The 24,521-nt window shown below is 48.8% G+C and overlaps 1 protein-coding gene across 1 annotated transcript; it reads right to left on the bottom strand.

Annotated features, from left to right (window-relative positions):
• Positions 1-9,429: 9,429 nt before the first annotated feature.
• Positions 9,430-20,073, bottom strand: PLA2G5 (phospholipase A2 group V). Its single transcript, XM_006093998.3, has 5 exons — positions 19,986-20,073; positions 15,013-15,062; positions 13,141-13,285; positions 10,792-10,898; positions 9,430-10,102 (listed from the first exon to the last, which is right to left on the bottom strand). Exons 2-5 carry the CDS (start codon positions 15,050-15,052, stop codon positions 9,978-9,980), a joined length of 417 nt encoding a protein of 138 aa, XP_006094060.1. The 5' UTR covers positions 15,053-15,062; positions 19,986-20,073; the 3' UTR covers positions 9,430-9,977.
• Between the last annotated feature and the right edge of the window lie 4,448 nt (positions 20,074-24,521).

The raw sequence follows: 24,521 nt of genomic DNA, 5'->3' as shown, positions 1-24,521 counted from the left end.
AGAGAAGAATCAGAGTAAAAAAACAAATCAGATGAAAATGGCTGTGGTTAAATATCTGATGCAAGTTCATTTGACCCCCCCCCCCCAAAAATGTGGCTATTTCTGCAACACCCAACATTTAAAAATAATAACTGGAAATATGACTGATAACATCAAATCATAACATGCCATGAACAGCAAGGACATGGATCCATTTCTAGAAATTCACAGTTTCTGACATAACATTTTGCACATACAGATATAACCCAGGGAAGGTTAAATATCTCTTAGTTGACAATGCTGTCCATGCAACCTAACATGTCAAATAAACCAAATTATTTGCAACAACCCTCCTTTTGGGGTGGGGGGTGGGGTCCTCTGGGAAATCTCAAGGTCAGTTCAAGAACAAGAAGGTTTCACTCAGGGCTTGGTTTTGGGAAGTCTAGATTGTCAACAATGTAAAAAACCTTAGACCTTTGCAACAGCCAAGGACATGATAAAGATTAATATACTGTGCAAGAGGTCATTCTGATAAGACAAGATCTTGGTCCCTAGGCTGATTATCTTTTACAATCTCCTGTTAACAGCAGATAAATAATCCAAGAAAACTTGGTTGTTTTAGCAGAGAGAAAACCACATGCTAGTTTTGCATCAGTGTACTTTTTTTATATCAAAGTTAAGTTTTAAAAGAACGTATAAATAAATCTATTCAATCTTCTGAAATAACATTTTCAGAAGACCACACAAGTAGCTGCCAGATGTCTTCAAATCCATCTGATTGGATGAATATCCAGTCTATTTCCAATGCGCCTTTTTCCTTTTCAGCCTCAGTAGCTTTTGGGGGTCCCTGAGGCCCTTCAGAGCCCCAGAGGGGGGAAAGGGGTTTGAATATTCAAGTGACCAAGGGGCTGGAGAGGGCAGGGAAAAGGTCCAACAGAGGTGGACAGAGGGATGGAGAAGGTCCTATCAAAGGATTCAAGGGAACTAAAGCGGTAAGAAGGGGAGATGGGAAGGAAAGTTCTCAGAAGAGCCAGTTTGGGGACATCTCGAGTTTCCCAAAGAGGCCATTGAGATTCCGTATTATCCTTGGGAAAGTCATGCCACCTAGAAAGGAAGCAGACGGAGTTGGCGGAGCAGATAGTCATCAGGGGTTGGAGAAGGGAGTTTCCAGTGCACTGAGAGCTCCTTTCTTCTTAATTAGCGTGCCTGTACCTTGTCCACAGAAGCACTTGAGACTCTAACCAGACTGGCCTCATACAAACACAGATGCCTCAGGCTCTACCCTAGTTTCTAGAGCAGCGGTCGCCAACCTTTCAGACCTCACGAACCACTGGTTGGCGACCGCTGTTCTAGAGCAGTGATGGCGAACCTATGACACGCGTGTCAGAGGTGACACGCGAACTCATTTTTTTGGTTGATTTTTCTTTGTTAAATGGCATTTAAATATATAAAATAAATATCAAAAATATAAATCTTTGTTTTACTATGGTTGCCAATATCAAAAAATTTCTATATGTGACACGGCACCAGAGTTAAGTTAGGGTTTTCCAAAATGCTGACACACCGAGCTCAAAAGGTTCGCCATCACTGTTCTAGAGTCTACTCAGTCCTCACCGCGCTGCAGGCTCAGGAGCCTGCTCATCAGTGGATCCTGAGCTATGGGTCAGGAGTGAAGACAAAGGCTTCCAAGGCACATACCTAGGGTCCTGGGTGAGAGGTCCAGGGGCCCAGTGATGAACTGGGTCCTACCTGGGTCTCACGCACATAACTGTTAAAGAAAACCAGAGCTGGCCCTGGCCTTCTGGCTCAGTTGGTTGGGCGTTGCCCCTGCACTGAAAGGTTGAGGGTTCAATTTCTGGTCGGGGCATAATTGCAGGTGGGGGGGCTTGCCAAAGGCAGCCAGCCCTGTTCCACTCTCACATCGATGTTTCTCTCTCTCCCACTCCCTCCCACTTTCTCTCTAAAAATCAATAAAAAAATATATTTTTTTAAAAACTCACAGAGCTGGACAGTAGCTTAATTGGGAAAAGCAGACTTTTAACCAAGAATGATTGCAACAGGGGGGAAGAGACCTCAGTCTGGGATGGAGCTTATTTCCAAATACAGCAGGGACAAGGAGGGATTTATAGCCAGGAAGCAGGCTGGGGGTCAGTGGATGGAAAATTACTAAGAGAAAGCATCATGGGTTTGAAAGGGCGAGGGCTACGCCCTCCATCTTGCCCCAGATCCTCCATTTTTGGGCAGCCATGTGCTCAGCAAGGAGCTTCTTCCCGGAAGCCCGAGCCTCTGCTAGCCACACCTAGGATTTCTTTAAACTAACCAATGATAATCAAGGGAAGTGCGCGCCATAGACACAACCACATCCTGTGTAACAAGACACCGACTTGCGCCTGGCCAATCAGCAGGGCCCACAGTCCTCTCTCCTCCCCTTACTCCAACCCCCCTATAAAACCCCGCTCCACACAAAGTTCTCTCTTTCTGCCTCTTGCCGCTGTGTCGGCGAGTGTGGTAGATAGGGAGCACGAGCTAGCTCAAATAAAGACTCTTTTTGCTTTTGCATCGGACTCGGCTGGCTCCCTGAAGGTCTCTTGGGGATCCTGAAATCTGGGCATAACAGGTTCAGGGGGGTTCATGCTAACTAACTCCACAGGATTCCTGCTGCAGGCTGGCCGGGTGCAGACGCCACCTGGGATGGTGAGGATGAGGAATTTGATCAGATATCCAGGGTGGGGGATTCTCCGGAAACTGGCTGAACAAGATTCTTACTCTGGAGGACAAGACCCAACGAGGGCCCAGTCAAAAAAAAAAAAAAAGAGCTCAAAGGCTCTGACTGAAGTTTGGTCAAGGACATTTTGTCAGTTACAAGGGCTGTGCTTGGTCTAAAAGGTAGACAGCTGAGTAACACATTTTAAGAAAATGCCCTATCATAAAATATTAAAAATGTTCTGAATACATTTTTAATTAAAAGAGGAAGTTACAAAATGTGCACATGCTAGATGGATGAGGATGGTGATGTATAATTTTGTATTTATCAGGAGGACACACCTCTTACACTCCCCCTGCCCCCCCCCCCGCCCCCGCCGCCCCTGGGTGCACCATCTCAAATATAGAAATATGTGAAGTGAGAACCATGACCACAGGTTGGCCCAGTCCCTGTGGACATCATTGGGTTGTACCAGTGGATATCCTATATAATATAAGCCCAGCGACCAAAACAGCAAAATACCCAGAATGACCAGAGACCAGATCAACCATGGCCCCTCACCCCAGCCGGCCCCGCCCCCCAGCAGGGACCCCCCACCCCAATCAGGGCTGTGGCCAGCTTGCAAATCGCCCACGGCCCCTCACCCCGGCAGGCCCCAACCCCCAGCAGGGACCCCCACCCTGATCTGGGGCCCCCATCAGGGCAGGCCAGCCGGTTCCCACCCGTACACTGGGACTCTATCCTATATAATAAAAGGGTAATATACAAATTGACCCTAATGGCAGAATACCCAGAATGACCACTTGACCAGTCACTATGAGGTGCACTGACCACCTTTTGGTCCCTTTCCCCAGCCAGCAGGCTCCAATTGCCCGATGACGAATGGGGAACTGGGGGTGGGTGGCGGGAGATGCGGGCAGTGCCAGGCCAAGGCCCCCCACCCCGCCGGTTGCCCCACACACAGAGGGTGGCCCGCAGCGGTGCGGGCCCGGTGAACGGGCGGTAACAGCGGACATCTCAGTCCCTTCCCCCAGCCATCAGGCTCCGATCACCCGATGGTGAACGGGAACCAGGGGTGGGTGGCAGTGGGGGGCAGGGCCAGCTGCAGGCAGCTGGGGAAGATGGCCCTGATCACAGGCCAGGCCTAGGGACGGTACCCTTGCATGAATTTCGTGCGCCGGGCCTTTAGTATGAGTATAAGTGAGCTTTGCTAACCTTTTGTGATGCATATAGCCTCCCAGTGTCCCCACACCTGACAGCTGTCTGCAACGCCTACAGAGCTTGTTTACAAATACAGATTTCCGGCCCTGGCCTGGTTGCTCAGTGGGTTAGAGCACTGTCCAGTATACCAAAAGGTTGTGGGTTCAATTCCCAATCAGGGCACATACCTGGGTTGCAGGTCCCATCTTTAGTCGGGGCAAGTACTGGAGGCCACCGATCAATGTTTTTCTCCTACATTGATGTTTCCCTCTCTCTCGCTCTCTCAAAAAAAATCAATAGAAACATATCCTCATGTAAGGATTAAAAACAAACAGATTCCTGGCCCCCAGAGCAGAGGTTCCTATTGGGCATGGGGATGTGTGTTTAACAACAGGTAGTTCCAAAGCAGCCCACCTACCTGGCAGGCCCTCAGGGACCTTTGGGGTGTATCAGGTTCCACCTGTGCAGAGCTCGCCCCCTCCCCTGGGACTAAATTCCTAACCCTTTCGGTCCCAGTGGAGAATGCAAGTGACCCTGGGAAGTTGTGCTCTGTGAGCTGGGGTCCCGAGGTCCCCCTGTATTGGCAGATGGGGCCTGAGATGTGTGATCCGGTCCTTTATGTCCAGCACATCCGGTCCTCTGTGCTCGCTGTGATGGAGATGGAGTACAGTGGTCCAGACAGACCCCAGGAGAATCTGTGGGGGAGCCTGGCCCGCAGCGTCAGCCCACCACCATCCTGGTTGGACAGTAGCCTCCTGGTTTAACTCAAAACTCCTTTATCAGACATTCCATCCTCAGCACTCTGTGGAGTGCTGTCTACTGTGTCTGTCTCCTTCCCTAGACTGAGCTTGTTGAGGAAGAAATTTATACTTTGTGGTTATTGTTCAATCTCCGTATCCCCAGGACCCAGCCAGGTGCTCCATCGATGTGTGTTGAAGGACTGTGGTGGGTGTTTCAGTGAATGAATGACGGGTACTACCTGGGAGCCCAGAGAGGAATGATGACCTCTGCTGGGGAAGACGTCACCTGGAACAGGTGTCACCTGGAGGTAGCATTTGAGCCTGGCCTTGGTGGATAGGAGGGATTTAGCTAGCGCGGGGGGTGGAGGGTGGGGGGAGACGAGTAGTTGGATGGGCATTCCAGGCTCAGGGCACTGAGAGGCCTCTGAACGGGCTGTGGCACCTGCTTGCCCTGGGCTCGGTTTGGGTCGCCCCACAGGTGCTGCTGCTCCCTCCTGAGAGCTCACCAGTGCTCCCCAAATAGGACCACTACCACCCCAGTGTCACCCCTGGCCACATCCAGTGTGGTAAGTGCTTCACAGGCAGCCTGAGAAGAGTGGGAAAAGAGGGGTCACCTTCTGTCCTGGACACTGACCTTGGCCCTCAGGGCTTATGTTTAGGGCCAACCATTTGGAGTCAAAACGCTTGGGCTTCGGTTTTGTGGTTCTCTCCCAGGGCAGGTACCATTTATTGTGTGCCTACTGTGTGCCAGCCACTACGGTGGGTCATTTGTGTGCACAGTATCATCAAATATTTCCAACAACCTAGGGAGGGAGGTGCTATTAGCCCATTTGATAGCTGAGGAGGTTTCTAGGAGGTGGCAGGATTGTTGAGGTTCCTGGTCGGGGAGGGGGGCTCTTGCTATCTGGGTGATGTGTGAGTGGGATGGTCTCTCTGGCTAAGCAGACGTGAGCACTCCAGTTTCCTTCCCAGGCTGGTATGAGTCCCGGGAGCAAGTGCCAGAAGCAGATCTGCAAGGTGACCAGAGCTGTCCTTGTGTCTGCAGCAGCATCTGGGCACATGCACTGGCTGGAAGCTCATTTTCAGGAGCAAGACATGGAGGATGTTCACACCCCCTTGGATATTAGGGCACTGAGTTGTCTCCCCTGGTCCCCTGAGGATGCCGCCTAGCACGGCAGTCTAATGGGGTGCCCATCCCTTCATCCAGCACAAACCCAGACCAGGGAGACATCCATGACTGGGAGGCCAAAGGGTGTCCAGCGCTTGTCCACACCGCCCCACCACAAAAGTCAAAATGCCATGACCCCTATATTGCCTGCTCAGCTCCTCAGTTCCTGTTCCCGGGAGTGTCTGTGAAGTCTTTGAGGGCAGGGACTACTCATTTGTGCATTCAATCACTCAGTCACTCAACAAACACAGGTTGAGCACCTGCTATGTGGCAAGCATGCTGTTGGGCACTGGGAGCCTGCTGTATCAACCATGGTTTGGTCGGAGCAGCAGAACTACTAGGGGATGCCTATGTATAAAATAAGGGATTTTTTTTTTTTACGGAGATTTTACTTTCCAGGATTGTGGGAGCCAGTAAAGCAGTCTGTGTGAAGCGATTTCTTTCTTTCTTTCTTTTTTAAAAATGTATTTTTACTAGAGGCCCAGTGCACGAAATTTGTGCATGGGTAGGGTCCCTAGCAGCTGCCGGCTGCCAGCCAGGGCCTCCCTTCCCCCGACTGCCAGTTGCCAGCCGGGGACTTCCTTCATTCCTCACCGCCCCCTGATGGTCAGCACACATCATAGTGAGCGGTCAAACTCCCAGTTGGTTGAACTCCCCAGGGGACAATTTGCATATTAGCCTTTTATTATATAGGATTGATTTCAGAGAGGAAGGGAGAGGGAGAGAGAGAGAGAGAGACAGAGAGAGAGAGAGAGAGAGAGAGAAACATCAATGATGAGAGAGCATGCCCCACACTGGGGATTGAGCCTGCAACCCAGGCATGTGTCCTGACTGGGAATCAAACAGTGACCTCCTGGTTCATAGGTCGATGCTCAACCACTGAGCCATGCCAGACAGGCGAGGCTATTTCTTTTTGTGCTGGCACTGCTGCCTCAGGTCTTACAGCCTAAGTGGCAGGTCAAACTGAACTGTGGAATCCCTAAGGGCAACCTGGGACCCCTCAGCCTCTCACCACATCCAAGTCTCCAACAAGAGAAGCTAAGGAGGCCATCTGGCAGGATCAGTTTCAAACACCAGTCAACAACCCGTATTTCTAGGGCAACCTGCTGTTGGATGTCTATGTGTCTGTGTTGTCTGCCTACTTTTATTTATTTATTTACTTACTTATTTATTTATTTATTTATTTTTATTTTATTTTTAAGATCTGGGTTAGAGGACAGTTTTCCAAACTGTCTGTCTCGCATCTGGAAATGCATTTGTAGTTTTTAATAACCCAGACTTTTTAAAATATATTTATTTTATTGATTTTTTACAGAGAGAAAGGGAGAGGGATAGAGAGTTAGAAACATCGATGAGAGAGAAACATCGATCAACTGCCTCCTGCACACCTCCCACTGGGGATGTGCCCGCAACCAAGGTACATGCTCTTGACTGGAATCGAACCTGCGACCCGTATTTCTAAGGCAACCTGCTGTTGGATGTCTATGTGTCTGTGTTGTCTGCCTACTTTTATATAAAGCTCCACCCAGGAGGCATGTATGGTCTGACCTGTACATTTCAGTATCTCCTTCGAAAGGAGGGCTATGCAGTGTTGAGAGAGATGACCTTCCTGCTGGTTCTCTTGCCAGCTAAGAGAGGGTCCAATAATACAGTCAAGGAGACCGCCTCTTCCCGAGTGTCAGCCATCATGTGGCTTTCACCATTTCCGCCCGAGCTGTTCACAGCCCTGAGGGTGGATCCAGGGCAGTGGGCCTGGAGGACCTCAGTGGGGTCCCCTCCACTGAAGATGAAGCCCAGAGCCCCAGCCAGACCAACCAGCCAAGGTCAGACTCCCAGGAGACAGTGAGAGCAGAGAAGGAAGGGAGCTGGTTCCCAGGTGGAATCAGGGGGTGCTCCTGAGAAGCCCCAATGTGGCTGAGTCCCTGAGCCACTCCAGGTTCCGTTTTCTCTCTGTGTGGGCTGGAGTTGAAGACAGTGGTTTAGAACCAGCATCTGATGTCTGTGTGCTGTGTGACTTCGGGAAAGTCTCCTAACCTCTCTGAGCCTCAATGTCCTGGCAGGTAAAAGAAGGTTCTCCACGGACCCTTCCAGCTCAAACCCACGTCAGCTTGCAATGTCGCTTTCATAACCTCACAGCCTCCCTCGTCCACAGATGCCTGCGGGCACGTGTCTGAATCCTGCATCTCTGAGCTGGGATGCCCCAGGGAGAAAGGCCTGTTTACAGCCCCTTCCTGCAGAACTTACCAGCAAGACACCAGCTTGCCTGCCACCTGGCCCTGAGGGAAGGGAGAAGCCTGGGCTGAGTCTCTTCTCCATCATCCAGAATACTGCGATTGAAGAGAAATGGCATTAAGAGTGAAGCTCCCTGCCGAAACCGGTTTGGCTCAGTGGATAGAGCGTCGGCCTGTGGACTGAAAGGTCCCGGGTTCGATTCTGGTCAAGGGCATGTACCTTGGTTGCGGGCACATTCCCAGTGGGAGATGTGCAGGAGGCGGCTGATCGATGTTTTTCTCTCATCAATGTTTCTAACTCTCTATCTCTCTCCCTTCCTCTCTGTAAAAAATCAATAAAATATATTTTAAAAAAAAATTAAAAAAAAAAAAAGAGTGAAGCTCCCCATTTCCCCCACATACCTGTTTAAAAACGGATTCAGGATAGAGCATCAGCCTGCGAACTGAAAGGTCCCAGGTTCGATTCCGGTCAAGGGCACATGCCCGGGTTGTGGGCTCAATCCCCAGTGGGGGACTTGCAGGAGGTAGCCAATCCATGATTCTCTCTCATCATGGATGTTTATATCTTTCTCTCCCTCTCCCTTTCTTCTCTGAAATCAATTTTTTAAAAAAAATTTTTTAAATGGATTCAGGAAATGGCTTTGATCAAAAAAAAATTTTTATGAGCAAATTGGATACTTGAACCCCATTTTCTGTATGATGTTGTCAAATATAGACATGAGACTATATCACACTTTTCTGAAACACCAGTTACATTTTAGGGTAATCAAGAAATCAAATTTTATTTAGAAAATGTTGAACATTGGTGCTTTTTAAATATAGATCCCATTTATCATGTGGCTATTTTGGGGTTTGTCGGTGGAAAGAAGCCAAAGGTCTTTTCTTGGGCGGGACTCTCCTTTGTTTTAAAATATGTCCTTTCTCCCTGCTGTCTCAGTATTCATTTACAAATACTAGATGAGTTGGGGCTCTTAATGGCCTTACTTGGTAAAAATAAATCCCATAGCTGAACCCTATGTAAGAAAACGTTCTGCTCTGTGAAATCCCAGAATCTCAGCATCTCTGTGTCAGCATCAAGGTGGCTTCGGGCTTTCCAATTTACATCGCAAGAAACATTACGGTTTCTCTTTTTTTAAAAAAGACAATGTCAGAGCCCAGCCAGTGTGGTTCAGTTGGTCTGTGCACCAAAAGGTGGCCGGTTCGATTCTGGCTGGGGCACGTGCCTGGGTTGTGGGCTCGATCCCTGTTGGAGTGTGTGCAGGAGGCAGCCTATTGATGTTTCTCTCTCACATTGATGTAGCTGGGATTTGAACCTTCTTTCCACCCCCTCAAGGAAAAATGAGACCAATGCTTGGCTCCAGGGGACCCCCAAGATTTGAGGAGATGAGCCCCAAGGAAGGCTTGCTCTCATCTCAGAAAACCTTCTACTTACTGATCCTCACCTTCTGTCTCTGAGAGAATGTGGTTAACTATGCGTTTAGTGGCCCAGTGGCAGCGAGAGAGGCACAGGCAATCCCCACAGCAGAGGGATATGCCTGCGTGGTGTTTATTAGTCTTCAGGAGAAATGCTATTTAATATACACATGGCAGATTTATGGAGTCAATTTAGCTTCTCCTTGAGCAAAATTCTCTAGAAGGAGGCAGAAACCGGAAATGCATCCCAGGAAAGTCTTCCTCCTGGAGACGGGGCACTATCTTCAGAGGCGAGGACAACTGGCCTGGCGTTAGGAGTGAGCCAGGAACCTTGATTTTGTCAGGTCCTATGACCAGTCACTCTCTGGGGATTCTCTGGAGGGTGAGGAGTGGCTATGGGCTCCTCCAAGCCCAGTGGACCATCAGGAAAGAACCAGGAGCCAGACCTGGGAGCCCTCTCAGCAGCCCAGCAGCACCAGTGAGTCCCGTGTGGCAGCAGAAGGGGGCAAAAGTCATGGTCTGGCGGCGCTCACTGAGGGTCACTAAGTGCAGAGGAAGTTGGGGAAGTATTGGTAACTAGGGTTGTAGCTCTTTAGGTTTCTCTTCAGGCAGTAGGTGAGCTTCCGGTCACAGGAGCAGAGCTTCATCTGGCAGGCGGGCCCCAGCTCTGCAAACAGGACGCCAAATGCGGAATGAGGAAGACGCCCTCTACGGACATCGACTCCCAGGCTCGCTTCAGTCAGGACTTGCTTCTAGACTGAGCAGTCCCCCCGTCTGCTTCCTGCTCTGATGGAGCACTCAGTCTGATGAGGGAGGCACCGCGTCTATCCCGGGGGATGCATCATCTGATGGAAAAGGCCCAGCTGTCTGGGGTGAGGTTTCAGCCTAGGGAGACACAACTCCTGCCCTCCGGGAGCCCCAGTCTCATCAAGGACACACATCCCCTCAGTCTGATGGTGGAGACAGCTCCTGCCCTGGAGGAACCCCAGTTCTCATAGCGACACCTTATCCAGACTTAGCTTTGAACTCAGAGGGACCTGAACTTGAATCCCAACTCTAGCTGTACGAACTGGCAAGCCTTTGTGTTTCAGTTTCCTCCTCTGTAAAATGGAGAGACTAAACCTACTCACAGGGTATTTTCAGGGAGCAAGTAAAGGGAAGTATGCAAACATTTGGCACCTACTGAATACTCAATCTAAGACATCAGATACAGCTGCAATATTCTTGCCCCTCTTATTCCCAGTTCTCTCCTCCTCCCCCAAGATATAGGCTGGCTGACCTCTAGGGGCAGCTGAACTCAGGGCCAGCAGAGACCCAGGCTCCTCCAGTGGCCTGAATGGGCAGCCCCAGCCTTACCACAGGTGACCAGGCCCCGTGAGACACTGTATTGGTAGGACTGTGTCCGGATGTGGCAGCCTTTCTCCTCCAGCAGCCCATAGCAGTGGTCATGTATCCAACAGCACCTGTCAATGCAACACACTTAGATCCTGAGTGGAAGGGGCATGCCATTTAAGCGGAGGCCACATCGGTGGGTGTGGTCTGGCAGAGAAAGAATCTAATAAGAATATGCCCTTCTTCTAGGGCCACCCGCCATTGGCTAGCAGCTCACTGACCTGTTTTTTCCTCCTAAGCTCATGGTGAGACTACATTTCCCAATCTCCCTTGCAGGTACAAGTAGTCACATGACTAGGTTCCAGCCAGAGGAATGTGAGCAGAAGTGATGTACACTGCTTTCAGACCTACCCATAAAAACCTCACATGTTATCTCCACTTTCTTTCTTTCTCCACCTCAGCTGAATGAAGGTGATCCAGCCTAGGATACTGAGGCCACTGGGGATAGCAGAGCCACAAGGTGGAAGGGACCTGGGTCCCAAAATCAACATGTTTGATTGAACTGTTATAAGATCAAAAAATAAACTTCCAGTATGCTAGGGGTAGCAGGTTTCATTACATTTTTTTACTTACAAAAAAGTTGAGAAATTGTACGCAGTGTTCCCATTTACCCCACATCCAGTTTCTTCTATCAGTAACACCTTATATTAATATGATACATGTGTTAGAAGTAACAAACCATTGTTAACTAATTACTAAATACTAATATGTAATTATTGATTCATTCATTGTAAAAAGTTCACAGCTTTTTCAGATCTCCTTAGTTTTTACGTAAGGTCCTTTTATGTTCCAGGATCCCCCGGGGGACCCCACATGACATTGAGTCGTCATGTCTCTGTAGGATCCTCTTGACCCAGGGCAGTTTCTCACTCTTTCCTTGTTTTCGATGACCTTGACAGTTTTGAGGAGTACTGGTCAAGTATTTGGCAGGATGCCCTACTATTGGGTTTCTCTGACATTTGTCTCATGCTATGTGTTTCTTGTTTTGCTCTAATTGTCCCAGCTTTGGCCATTGGGAGCTCTTTCGGTCGGTTCCTGTGCTCTTTGGCATTTCCATCAATGTGATGTCTGTTTGGGGCTTGTCTTGTTTTGTTTGAGCACTTCCTTACTTTCTGGTTTATAAGAAGCTCCAGGCTCATCCTGTATATTTCCTGCACTAGTCCTAGCATCAGCCATTTCTCTAAGGAGCCTTGGTTCCTGGGAGAGTGATATTAGAAACCAGATCTGGACACTAGGTGTTGCTTATTGCTACTGAGAGGTTGTTTCTTGTAGGTCCTCTCAGCTGATAGAATATATGTGTGTGTGTGTGTGTGTGTGTGTGTGTGTGTCTATATTAACCCCATGTATATACACATGTCTACATATTTCTATATGTAACCATCTGCATCTGTATTAAGCTAAACTAGAGTTCATATTGATGTCTCCAACTCTAATCCACCACCACATAGGTTATTCTAGCTTTCTGTCCTTGCTGATCTGCAAACTCCCCCTCCAGCAACGAGGAACTCAGCTCCAACCATCTGCCATCCATGCCCTGAATTGCCTCACCTCATCATACATGTCTAGCAGTCTCAGAATTGTTAACCCAGCAGGTGGCATTTTCCAAAGAACAATATCTCCCCTCCCCCCTGTTCTGGAACTTCTACACTTCCCAATCAAGATGTGAGAACTAGGTCCCCTCCCTCTTAAAGCCATTATGACTGCCTCAGCCGAAAAGAAGGACCAGCGTGAAATTCCCGAGGCTTGGTCATAAAAACGCTATACTCTTTTGTCTTGCAGTCCTGGGACACTCACTCTTAGAACCCAAGCATCACCGTGCTGTGAGGAAGTCCAAACAATCTTGGAGAGGCCTGGGTGGGAGGAACTGAGGCCCCCAGACCCAGCCCCAGCCCAGCACCATCTGAGCTCCCAGCCAGCAGCCAGCGAACCTTGCCAGCTATCGGAGTGCACCATCTGGATGATGCCTCATCCAGTCTCAGTCAAAGTGCCCAAGCTGAAGCTGGGTGGCACAGAGACAAGCCAGCCCACCAAGCCCTGCCCGAATGGTAGATTCTTAACAAAACAATGGTCATCGTCGCTTTAAGCCACTACATTTTAGGATGGTTGTTACGCAGCAATAGACCATCTGATACATTAGGCCACTGAGATTTGGAGAGTTACTAGACGTAGCGTGGGCAAGTCAGTTAACCTCTCTGACACTCAGTTTTCTTATCTATAAAATGGTGCTTCAATTCTAGAAGTGACATGGGATTAGAGGAGGTCATGTGGGTGCAGAGCCTGGAGCATGAAGGGCAGTCATGATAATCAGCTCACCAATCAGTAACATCCTTGGGGGTCCCTCGGCCGCCCCAGCCACAGTAACAGCCGTAGAAGCCATAGTTCATCAAGGCGTTCTTCCCTGTCACCTTCTCAATCATCGACTTCAGTTCTAGCAAGCCGCCTGACACAGCGGGCACACCTGAAAGACAGCCCCGGCTTTCCCAGCATGCTCCTGCCTTTCTCCCATCCTGGGGCTTAGAGGAGCCCAGGTGTCTCTTTCTCCTCCTCCCCATCAGTGGGAGAGGGACAAGGAAGGTGAGGGCAAGCAGCATAGACAAGTGGTTACATGGCTGGACTTGGGGAATGAGCAAGCCTGGATCCAAAACACAACCCTGCTGACTCACAGTATGATGCTGCACAGGCCACTTATCTCTCGGACCTCGTGTTCCTCGGTTTCCTAAAATGAATGCCTGCCTCTGGGAGTTGTCATGAGGGTTACACTAAGGTAAAGGATGTAAATTTCCAGCACTGTGGCAGATACATACTCAGGGGCCAAGAAACATTAGGTATAAGTAATACGGTATCATATGAAGCTGGCTAATGGGCTCTTCCTTTACCTCCTAACAATACACACCTTTCTCCTCCCACTAACACCATCCTATATAATAAAAGCCTAACATGCTAAGTGTCAGGTCGTCCGGTCGGCCATTCAATCAATCAAAATGTAATATGCTAATGATATGCTAAGGCCATGCAACCACTCGCTATGACGTGCACTGACCACCAAGGGGCAGACACTTCGACCTGTAGGTTAGCTTGCTGCTGGGGTCTGGCCAATCGGGACTGAGCGAGACGAGCCGGACACGCCCTGGAGCCCTCCCGCAGTCCCTCCCCTGCTGGCCAACTTCCCATGTCCTTCCCCAGCCCTGATCGTGCACTAGTGGGGTCCCTCGGCCTGGCCTGCGCCCTCTCACAATCTGGGCTGAGGGGACACCCCCCCCCCCCAGTGCATGAATTTTGTGCACCGGGCCTCTAGTTTAGAACATAAGAATCTTCAAGCAGGGTGGGCCCCTTGGAGCTCTCCGAAGCCAGCTCCCTCATCGTGCAGATTGGGAAACTGAGGCCTAGAGGGAAAAGGTGGCTTGTGCAGGGGTACACAGTGAGCCAGAGGCTCGAGGCCTCTCGCTCCTCCTGCAGTCTCCAGGGATTCAGAGACATCAAAAAGCAGGCAGCCTGTCCGGGGCTGAGGAGAAGCTCAAGACAGACCCCTGACTCCATGCTATGCAGTTACTTCCAGCTGGGAGGTGGCAGCAGGTGGGCTGCACACAAAACCTGGACAGGCCTGAGCAGAGTATGGCCAGGAATCCTGGGGTGGGAGGTGCTTGTTTTTTACTTGGTTGTGTTTTATCCCCCGATTTATTTTATTTTGTTTTGCATCAAACAAGCAAACAAAAAAATCTGCCTCCTGCATTTACAAACCACGTAGTCTCCCTAGAGCACAACCCTAACTCATTACCTGCTAGATCAGCGGTTCTCAACCTGTGGGTCGCGACTCCTTTGGCGGTCGAACGACCCTTTCACAGGGGTCGCCTAAGACCATCCTGCATATCAGATATTTACATTATGATTCATAACAGTAGCAATATTACAGTTATGAAGTAGCAATGAAAATAATTTTATGGTTGGGTCACAACATGAAGAACTGTATTTAAAGGGCCAGAAGGTTGAGAACCACTGTGCTAGATCCTGCCACAGACCTGCTATCATGAATGAGAAAACAAAGGCTTCTGCTGATGTCTACACAAGTACATGCAGAGCCCAGATGCACAGTTAACTCTCTACAGCCTCAGGGTCTCCTTGCCACTACCCTGTTGTTCCTAGAGGTTAGAGGGTCACCAGTTCAAAGGTCAGGGGGCCAGCACTTACTACAAGCCAGGAACCAAGCCAGTGTGAGGATCCCCTTCATCTCTGAAGTTCTAGAAAAGAAAACACATCCCATGACATACTTACCAGGAGATGTCCCCACAGCCCATCCAAACCCTGCCCCAGGCTTCCCACCAAGCCCTACCTGCTCGCGCTGGTCAATACACGGGCAACCCAGTGAGAGAAGATGAGGCAAACACCTCAAGGAGTTGATCTAAGGAGTCCTTGGGGGCAGAGGGGCATATTGTCCCCAACAGAGACAGGAGAGAACTGTGCTACCACAAAGGCACCTGACCACAAATGCCCCCACTCAATTGCCCCTTCTTCAGAAAATGGCTAAAAGTAACCAGAGGAAGAGGTGGGATTCTTTAATGGGTGGAGATTTGTTGGCACAAGTCAGGGGCAGGAATTGGCACACCCAGACAGGGCCCTGGGTGGAGGATGTCAGGATCTGGCAGGGAGAAAAGCAGCCCCTAACAAGGGAGAGACTGGTGCAGGGCCGGGAGGGCACAGGGACACTGATGGCTTTAGGTCCTGGCGTCCTTTCATCTGGTGGTGCTGAGGGCCTGTTCAAGGACGTCTTCTGTGCTGGTGATTTGAGGACAGAAGCTGGGAGGGCTCACCCCTCTCCCAGCACTGCGGACAGTGCCCAGCCCGAAGCAGGGGCTCAGGAATGAAGCAAGAGCACCCCTTATGTGACGTGGCTCTCAGGCAAACTCGGGGCTTTTGTGGGTCCCAAGCCCTTTTGTCTTCATAGTCCCTCCCCCCCCCCCCCCCAAAAAAAGTCCTTTTTTAAAATTGTATTTTACAACCGAGTTGCTATAAAAATAAATACAATCCATGCTGGATTCATTATTATTATTATTCATTTATTTTTCTTCAATATCAAAAGAATTTAACATTGAAACATTGCCTTGGCCCCAGGCACTGGGCCTACATAAATTGACGCTGGGGGCTCAAGAGAGCTTCGAAGGTAGGTATCATTTGTTGGCCTTTTGCAACGGAGAAGACAGGCTCCGAGAGCTCAAGCACTGCCAGAAGTCACACAGCCATTAGAAGTGGAGGGGCCTAGTGTGCCCCTCGATGTGCTGCACAACCTTCCTCCCCAGAGGGGAGGGCCTCTCCTTTGAGCCCATGGAGCCCAGAGGCCCCAGCTTTCCCTCCCCCCCAGACCCAGGGAGTCCTGGCCTAGAGTCCAAAGAGATCACACGCAGAGGGCAGAGGAAATTCCATGTGTCTTGAGCCAATGTCTGATTTCTAAACTGGGCCTCTGGCAGAAGGTCCTTGGCCAACGGCTGCCTGCTTTCCTTCCCTGTCTGGATCCCAACCTCTTGTTCATCTGCAGCTGCCCAGCTGGCCAGTAGTCTGCCACAGTTTCCCCTTCGGTGCCCTCCTGTCCCTGAGTTCAGTGGTCTTCTCGGCCAGTGCTGTGCCCCAAGCCCTGTCCCCTCCCAAGGCCTGGCTCCAAACACACCACCTCCAACTCCCAGGGCTCCTGGCTCCTGGGATGCCCGCTCCCTGCCATCCTTTGTCCAGCAGCTCCTCTGAGTTCCAAGAACGTGTCCGAGGGTTCTGTCCACCCATTGCCGCTGCCTTGAGGGCTCTAAATAGCCAAGGCCATGGTTCTAGACCCTATCCATCCACAGCCATCTTTCTCCGCTGCTTCCTGGAGCTGTGACCGGAGGAAGAGGGCAACTACCATGTACTGGGCACCTACAATGTGCCAGGCACTGTCTCAACCCGCCAATGGCCCTGGCAGGTGACAACTGTTAGACCTGCTGGCATGGTGTCTGTCCCTTCAACAGCCATTTGTTGAAGGAGAGAATGCCAGTTGTTGGTTTTTACAGACCAGGAAACCCAGGCTCAGAAAGGGGAAGTGAGTTGCCCAAGGATTCAGCTCAGGAATAGGATGCAACTCCTCTACTCACTGGACCCCCTGCCTCTGAGCAGCCCCTGTGTGGGAGCCACGCTGTTCCCTTTCTACACTTTGTGATGTTTTCACATCTTGGGGGCCTTTCTGGGCTGGGAAGAGACAGCCCCTCCCGGGACTAGCTAATTCCTCGAGATAGTCAGAGGCTGCTCAGTGAGCACACCTTTCACTCATACGAAAAGCAGCCAATCCTAAACCTCCTTGCCCAACCACCTTTATTTAACACTCACGCTCCCAGCCAATATTTCCTCTGCCCTAAATCACCTGAGGGCCAGGAAGGACTGTTAAGAGTCCCTTGAAATTATTCAAGATAGTCAACCCTAAATTGTCCTTTCTTGTAAAAAACACAATAGACTCTGGACCATGCTTTCGCTCATCTTGCCTCCTGGTCGACCCGGTGCTGCCCGAGCGGCCCTGCATGCTGTGGCGTGTTCCCTTCTCTTGGGAACTGTGAGTAACAAGCTATCTTTTAAATGGTGCGTCTCCTGATCTAAATGGTGTGTCTCCCAGCACATGTTAGAGCACCTTTGACCCGGGCTGTGGGTGTGAGCGCGAGGCCCCAGGCAAAGGGCCCTGAAAGAGAACAAGCTGCACAGAGAAGGTGCTGGGCTGCATATCTGGCGCTCCGGCCAGACGGGGCACGCTGTCCTAGAACACATAGATAGGAAGGTACTGACGCCAGGCCTTGAGATAGGGTCGCATGGCCCCTTCCCAGCATGCAGGCCTTCTTTCTCAGAAGGCCCGGAAGTCTCATTCCAAATTTGGGAGACAACGGACTGGAAAAAGTATAAATAAAGAGAGTTTCCTCCATATTGGGGGCCCAGAATTTGAAAGACACATTTTTCTCGGGGCCTCCACAGAATTTAATAATAAAATGTAACTCTTACAGTCTGCACTGCAGTTCAGCCTCTGCTTCGGCAGGGTGCTGTAACTGTAGTCGCTGGCCAGCTCAACAAATCCTCGCTTGCTGCTTAAGACCTCATTGGAGCCGGTGGTCTTATTCTCGCGAATGTTGGTCCACAACAAGAAGGTGGCCAAGGCACTGAAGCAGCCGCCTGGGATGGGGAAGGGCGGGGAAGATGGCCCTCAAGGAAGCCCAAAGCAGGCCCCAGGAGGAGGATGTGGGGTTGGCTATTTTTATCAAGTAACCACAGCAGGGAATGAGTGAGCCAGGAGGTAATGTTGGAGTGGAGCAGCGGCCGCGGTAATGAGAGGTGGAGAGAGTGGAGACAGGCAGCCTGACGGAGCATGGCAACGTGGGGGCTGGGGCGTGGCTGGGTCACTGCACAGGCAGGCCCTCCAGGTCCACAGGCAGCAGCCCCCCTACCCCCCCTCCAGCTCCCAGGACCCCGTCCATCGTGTCTTTCCCAGGAAAGGACGACAGCACCAGCCCCCCTGTCGGGAAGGATACCTGAGACCTCCTTACAGTCCGTGGGGAAGCAGTGGAGGGCCAGACTCCCCTCTCACAGCCCTCTCCGTGCCCGACCCCTCCACCCGCAGGTAAGGCACCCCCAGAATGAGATTCCTCACCGGTGAGACCTTCTCTCTGTCCTCTTGTCAGGCCTGGAGGAGAGGCAAGGGTTGGGCCCGCCTGGTTTTAAGGGCCTCCCCGCCTGCCTCCCACCCCTGCCAGCTCCAGGAGGAAGCCTTACGTCTCCCCTAAGACCCCTGGGGATTTTTCCTCCCTGTGCTCAGAAACAGCTATTTCCTGAAGCACAATACGGGGCCTGGGTGGCTTCAGGAGGGATATTGAGTTCCGTCTCACTGGGGCCACCCACGGTCCAGGGTCCTTCTCCATCAAGGCCCGGGGATCTGGAATCCCCCTCTGGGCCTGCACCGCGCCCCCCCCCCCCCCGCCCCTAGGCCACGCCAGGTCTCTGTCAAAGCCTCCAGCCCACGCTCCTGCTCAAATTTCATTCGGTCTCTCTGGGCCTCCTCCCAGGGACAGCCAGGACAGCGGATGGCACCCCCTCTGACTGCCCCGTTCTCTGCCTGTTGCTCCCCATCTGCCAACCCCAACTCTCTGTCCTGCTCGGGAACCTGTGAAAGCCCCGCTCTGGAGTCGCAGTAAAATGTTGCCAAGCACGGCTGGCACCTCTTTTTTGCACCTGACTCTCTACCAATTTGCCACATTTCTTCCCTCTGAGAAGGAGAAACCACCGCCTTGCGGTGAGAGAAATGCCAGCTGGAGTCCCCCACTCAGCAGCGGTGTGACCCGGGAAAGTCGCCCCACTTGTCTGTTCCTGGGACTCTGACAATAATGACCATATTCACCCCACTGCCCCAGCCTGAGGGGCTCAGGGAGAGGAACGCCCTCTTCTCCGGAGAAGTAAGGCCAAGTGGGGAGGGGTGTGGCTCAAGGGTTCACACCACAGGCTCTCCTGGGTGCACCTCGCAGCTCCGAGTCCTGGGTTCAAATCCCGGCTTCTCCACTCAGCTATTTCACCTCAGGGCTGATGGTCATTCTCTTGCCTCCGAGAGTGATTGGGATTAAATGACTTAATGCATTTGTAACAGAGAAGTGGCCAAAATGTTAACAAATACACAGCCTCCTAGAGTGTGCTCACAAGGACATGGGTAGCTGTCATTACTCTCCATCCTCCACTTCTGTTGATCCCTGCTCCCCATCCTGACCCCCACACACACACACTGAGAAGACGCGGGTGTGCCCGCCCTCCTGTCCCCAAAGCCCCTCCTTTGGGCCCGCATGGACCCGTCTCTTCCAGGGACCTACCCCCCGCCAGGAACCCTGTGAATTCAATTTAACACAAAAGTACCCGCTGGGAGTCTGCTGTGTGCCAGGCACTGCCGGGGGACCCACTGTGAACAGGGCTGCCTTTCTGGTTGGGGGACATGGAGAGAGCGTACAGGCATCAACCACGTAAATAAATACACAGCATGTCCCTGAGCAGTAGCGGCCGTGGGGAAACTCCGCCTTCGGTGTGTTTATTTCTCTTTCCCTCCAGTCCCCTCCTCTGCTGCAGGCACACAGGAGCTCCCACCCCAACCCAGACGAAAGCAGCCAAGAAAGGGAAACACCCCTTACCTCTGCTGACCTCTCTCCAGTTTCTGTTTCCTGCAAAAGCCCAGTGTCTGGACACAGAAGCCTCCACTTACTCATCGCCCGCTCCCTTTGAACCCTGTGCTGCCTGGCTCTGGCTGCGTCCCCCAGCGGCTCTCAGGGATCCCCCAAAGCCTGGGGTTGCCCAAGCCTGGACTTCACCCCCTCAGTCTCTCGGGCACTCCATCCCGCTGACCATCTCCTCCTCTCAAAACTCTCCCTCTGGCTTCTGAGGGGCCGCCCTGTCATCTGTGTTCCTGCTACTCAGCTCCCGTCTCTGTCGGCCCCCAAATGCTGGTGTTTTCAAGGAAGTTTGCACCCCCCCTCCATTCTTCTCTCCTGGGGTGAGCGCATATGAGGTCAGGGATTTGGGTCTTATTTCCCTGCAGATTCCAGGAGCCTAAGTTGGCTGAGCAGCGTCTGGCACTAGTTCTGACTCAACAATAACACCGGTGAACAAGTGATTGAATGTATGAATGGAGAGAGAGCACAGTGTTGGGTCAAAGAGCCTGAGCTTCAAGTCAGACAGAAGTGGATTCAGACCTGGGTGTCACCTCTGACTGCCTGTGCCACCCGACCTCCTCAGGTCTCAGCTTAAATCCTCTGGAAGGCAGGACAATGATGAAACCTGCTTCATTTTGTAATTTTGAAAATTCAATGAGATGAGGCCAGCTGAGGGTCTAATATTTACAACTGTGTATTGTGGAGTTTATTGAAACATGATTTTCCCCCATAAATCATTAACGAGCCAAATTAAGGCCAATTTATTTACTGTATTAAGTCCAGTTTCAATTTGGCTTGATTATTTTCATGACTACAACAATACAACAAGAATAGTAATTGATTATATAGGTTCTTTTAAATTTGCTTTGCTGGAATTTCCAGATTGAGCTTTAATTTGCCCCTCAGCAGAGAAGCCAAGCCATTGGGCCTTGCCTGAAATACCTGTAAGTTTGGGTGGATTCCTCGAGTTCCTGGGGTCTCCAAAATGTCTGGAGGTTCTTTCCTTGCCATTTTTCAGGAAAGCAACCTTCATTCCTTAACAGGAAAGACTGCCATGAACCACTGACCAAGCAAGGTAAAAGGCCATTTCTCCAATCAGTTTTATTAGCTTTAAAGTCAATCTTCATTTCTTAAGGCTTTCTGATGACATTCAGAGTCCAGGCATGTCTCTCTCAGACATGACACTCCAGTCAAAGTCTTGGTTAATAAACCAGAATTGGAAACTGGTCTTATTGAATTCATGCAAAGAAACATATTGCCATAAAAATAATAACATTCACTCATTAAGAATTGCTAAATTCTGGGGGGATTATGTAGGGAGAAAAATATAAATGTTACAATATTGTTTATGAAGGCATAATTTACCAAATTGCTCTAGGAAAAAAAAGTTTCCTTATATCTTGAAAAAAAAAAGATCTTAAAATCAGCAGTATCTTGAACAAAGTTTTAAGAATGCTCATTATTTTCAGTTCATTTAGCTCCATATTATCAATTTTTGCTTATCCTGATTATTCACCAGTATTTTCATGAATTCAGTTGTTTCTTAGAGTTTTAGAAATCTTTATCTAGTTTTAAGTTATTATTTGCTTAGAAATCTGTAATTTAGAGTAAGTCAGAGTTCTTTTTATGAACCTTTTCAAAGACATAACTAACATATTTGCAAATGCATTAGAGTAAAACAATGACTGTCTGGAAGTGACAAACTTGAAATGACATGGTTATATGCCGGAAGCCAATTCCAGCGTGTCAGCAGGGCTGAATCATCTGGAGATGGCTGAGGGCATTTCCCCAAACCTGAAAAGGATGCATAAATGATTGCTTGCTGCCAGACAGCTGAGGGCATTTCAGTCTACATGTTATTGCCTCCTACTGGCCAAACACATGAACAGCCAAGGCATTTCCTCCAATCTGACAATGGATTCTGTATACTAAACTCTGGCCTTTGATGTGTATATCTACCTTGCCTTAGAACAAATTATGTTAATAAAAAGCAAGGGGTCCTGAGACAAGGAGAACTTAGTTCCTTTAGCTAAGTCTTCTCTGGCTCCCCAAAATGCCTTCCAAAATTATGTTTCGTCTCTGGACTCTTGATTAATTTACACACAGCGCCTTCTTCAGATTCCTGAACCCTTCTAGATGCTGGATCAAGACCCCTGGCAGTTATAGATTTGATTATAATGTAATTGATGAAAAAAACTTTGCTTTTTTGGTAAGATATTAACTTCCCAAGATAATAATTTCTTGATAAATAATAATTATTATGAAATGACACAAAAGAACAATGCAAAACCCATATTTTTAGATTTAACATATAACTTCAATATATAAAGAACAAATAATATGCAAGATGTTAAAAGTTGTACATGGCTTATTGGAAGTGTGCATTGAGCACTGAAAACAATTCATACATTTTCAATGTGTGGGTCACAAACACCTGGATTTTAACTGTCAGATGACTGGTGTCACTGACAGGATACCTGCTACCCCTGAGAGTTTTCTGTTTGAATTTGGCTTTGAATTTTGCAAGTTCCTTCCTAGGGCAGGCTGAACATTTAGAACATCCATTTTAATAAACATATATGTATTTAAATAGAATATATTTATTAATATTATTCTACCTGGCAAAATTTCCCATATAATTTCAAGCATATTAAATAGGCCTATGTAGCTCAAAAAACTTCTTTTATATGGAGAGAAAACAGATCTTTGAGGTATTCCAGGGGCCCATTGGAATAACTCAAACTCATTTCTTGGATAAAAAAAGCATTTTAAAATTCAAACTTTGGGAAGGTTGTCAAACAAACTTAACCAAGAGGTCATAATATAAATTTTTTGTAAACCTGGGTAAAACTAACACATATTTTAGGTAAAACTAACCGGGTAATAACTTTAAAATTGTTAATCAAACTTAAACTGGTTTTAATATTAAATATTTTGTCCAGACCACAGAATCTTGCTTAATTTATATAAATACTTAATTTCTTTAGGCCAATAAATATTTCATCATAGCACACCACATATAATACACAGATGAACACATATCACATAAACACCATACACATAACTTGAATTAGTAATTTTATAGACAAGTCATAAGATTTTTTTCATTTGTGTTTGATGACTTTTAAGAAGCCTAGATAAGGGGGGAACTTTAAATCTTTTTACCCATTCAGAAATAACCAGCTTTAGAACAACTCAATTTCAATTCTTGTCTTCAAAAATGCATTTTTCTATTTTATATCTTCTATTACCAACCATACAGGGGGTTTTAAACTTAATTTTAACTCAACTTTTAGAAAATTTAATTTATTTAGTAACAACTAAAAGTAAGTGACTAGCATTGTTTAGGTTGGCAAATACATTTTATGATTTCTAGAAATAAAGGCTCTTTTACTGGCAAACACATTCATCCCTTTGAGAGACATACCTAGCAAAGTATAACACATGTATTAACAGTTCCAAGTCTATTTTCTACCTTTATTTTTTTTGTAAAAAAAGGACAAAAGTAGGTGAACTTAAGACTTGTCTAGCAATTAATATTTATTAGCTGAAATAAGTTAACTTGATCTGCTCAGATGGCTATGGTTTCTTTTTTTCTTTCAATAAGGATTACCTTTTAGAAACTTGTATTTTAAAAGATGGTCCAGATAAGAGTTTGTGGGCTTTGAATTGTTTCTGGACTCATACCTCTGGCCCTGTAAAGACTTTATTTGTAAAACAAGGACTGTGATTTTTAATATCTCAAGAGGGGTTGTCACCCAAATGTTGACAAACAATTGACAAATCCATTCACCCATTTTTGGAATATTTCTTTTTCCATTTGGGTATATTTTTCTTTCAGACTCAGTAGCAATTATAGAGAGATATAGTTTACAGCCAGTACATAGTTTAGGATCATGTCTGAGAGCCATAAAGACTTGTGTATATGGGACTGCTGTCCATTTCCCTGGAACCAGCAAAACTGGTCTAGCTGCAATTCTTACAAAGGACTAGGTTGTTCCCTCAGGCCATAAAGGCTTGGTATGGGAATTCAGTCCATTTGCCCTGACCACAGCAGAAAAGATCTAACTGGAGAATCTCTCTATATAAAAACGGTTGGACCAGTAGCTGTGACACTCACTGACCACCAGGGGGCAGACACTCAATGCTCAGGCATGGAAACATGGAACAGATTAATGAATCTCAGAGGAAAGGGGGATGGGGGAGGGTGGGAAGAAATTAACCAAAGATCTTATATGCATCCTAGAGGCCCGGTGCACGGATTCGTGCACCAGTGGGGTCCCTCAGCCTGGCCTGCAGGGATTGGACTGAAACCCATAGTCCGATATCCCCCAAGGGGTCTCAGATTTCAAGAGGATGCAGGCCAGGCCGAGGGACTCCACTGGTGCACGAATCTGTGCATCAGGCCTCTAGTGTGTTATAATTAAGGCTCTCATTCTTCAGCCAGGCTTCTGGCTCCCTACTTTGTATGGGACATGCTGTATTGTCAAAGACTAATCTTGCAGTAGCCGGTTTGGC

The sequence above is a fragment of the Myotis lucifugus genome, unplaced genomic scaffold, assembly GCF_000147115.1.
Source record: "Myotis lucifugus unplaced genomic scaffold, Myoluc2.0 scaffold_128, whole genome shotgun sequence".
In the NCBI taxonomy this organism is placed as follows: domain Eukaryota; kingdom Metazoa; phylum Chordata; class Mammalia; order Chiroptera; family Vespertilionidae; genus Myotis; species Myotis lucifugus.
Note: the sequence above shows the minus strand (reverse complement) of the source record. Positions and strands in the feature narration are given on the sequence as shown.

What these genes read in the sequence shown, in the direction of transcription:
- PLA2G5 (XM_006093998.3), bottom strand. Translation starts at nt 15,052, where the DNA reads ATGAAGGGGATCCTCACACTGGCTTGGTTCCTGGCTTGTA. An exon ending in GGCTTGGTTCCTGGCTTGTA is followed by an intron (nt 13,286 to 15,012) that starts GTAAGTGCTGGC and finishes GCTGTCTTTCAG; the next exon opens with GTGTGCCCGCTGTGTCAGGC. An exon ending in ACGGGGCCTGGTCACCTGTG is followed by an intron (nt 10,103 to 10,791) that starts GTAAGGCTGGGG and finishes TCCTGTTTGCAG; the next exon opens with AGCTGGGGCCCGCCTGCCAG.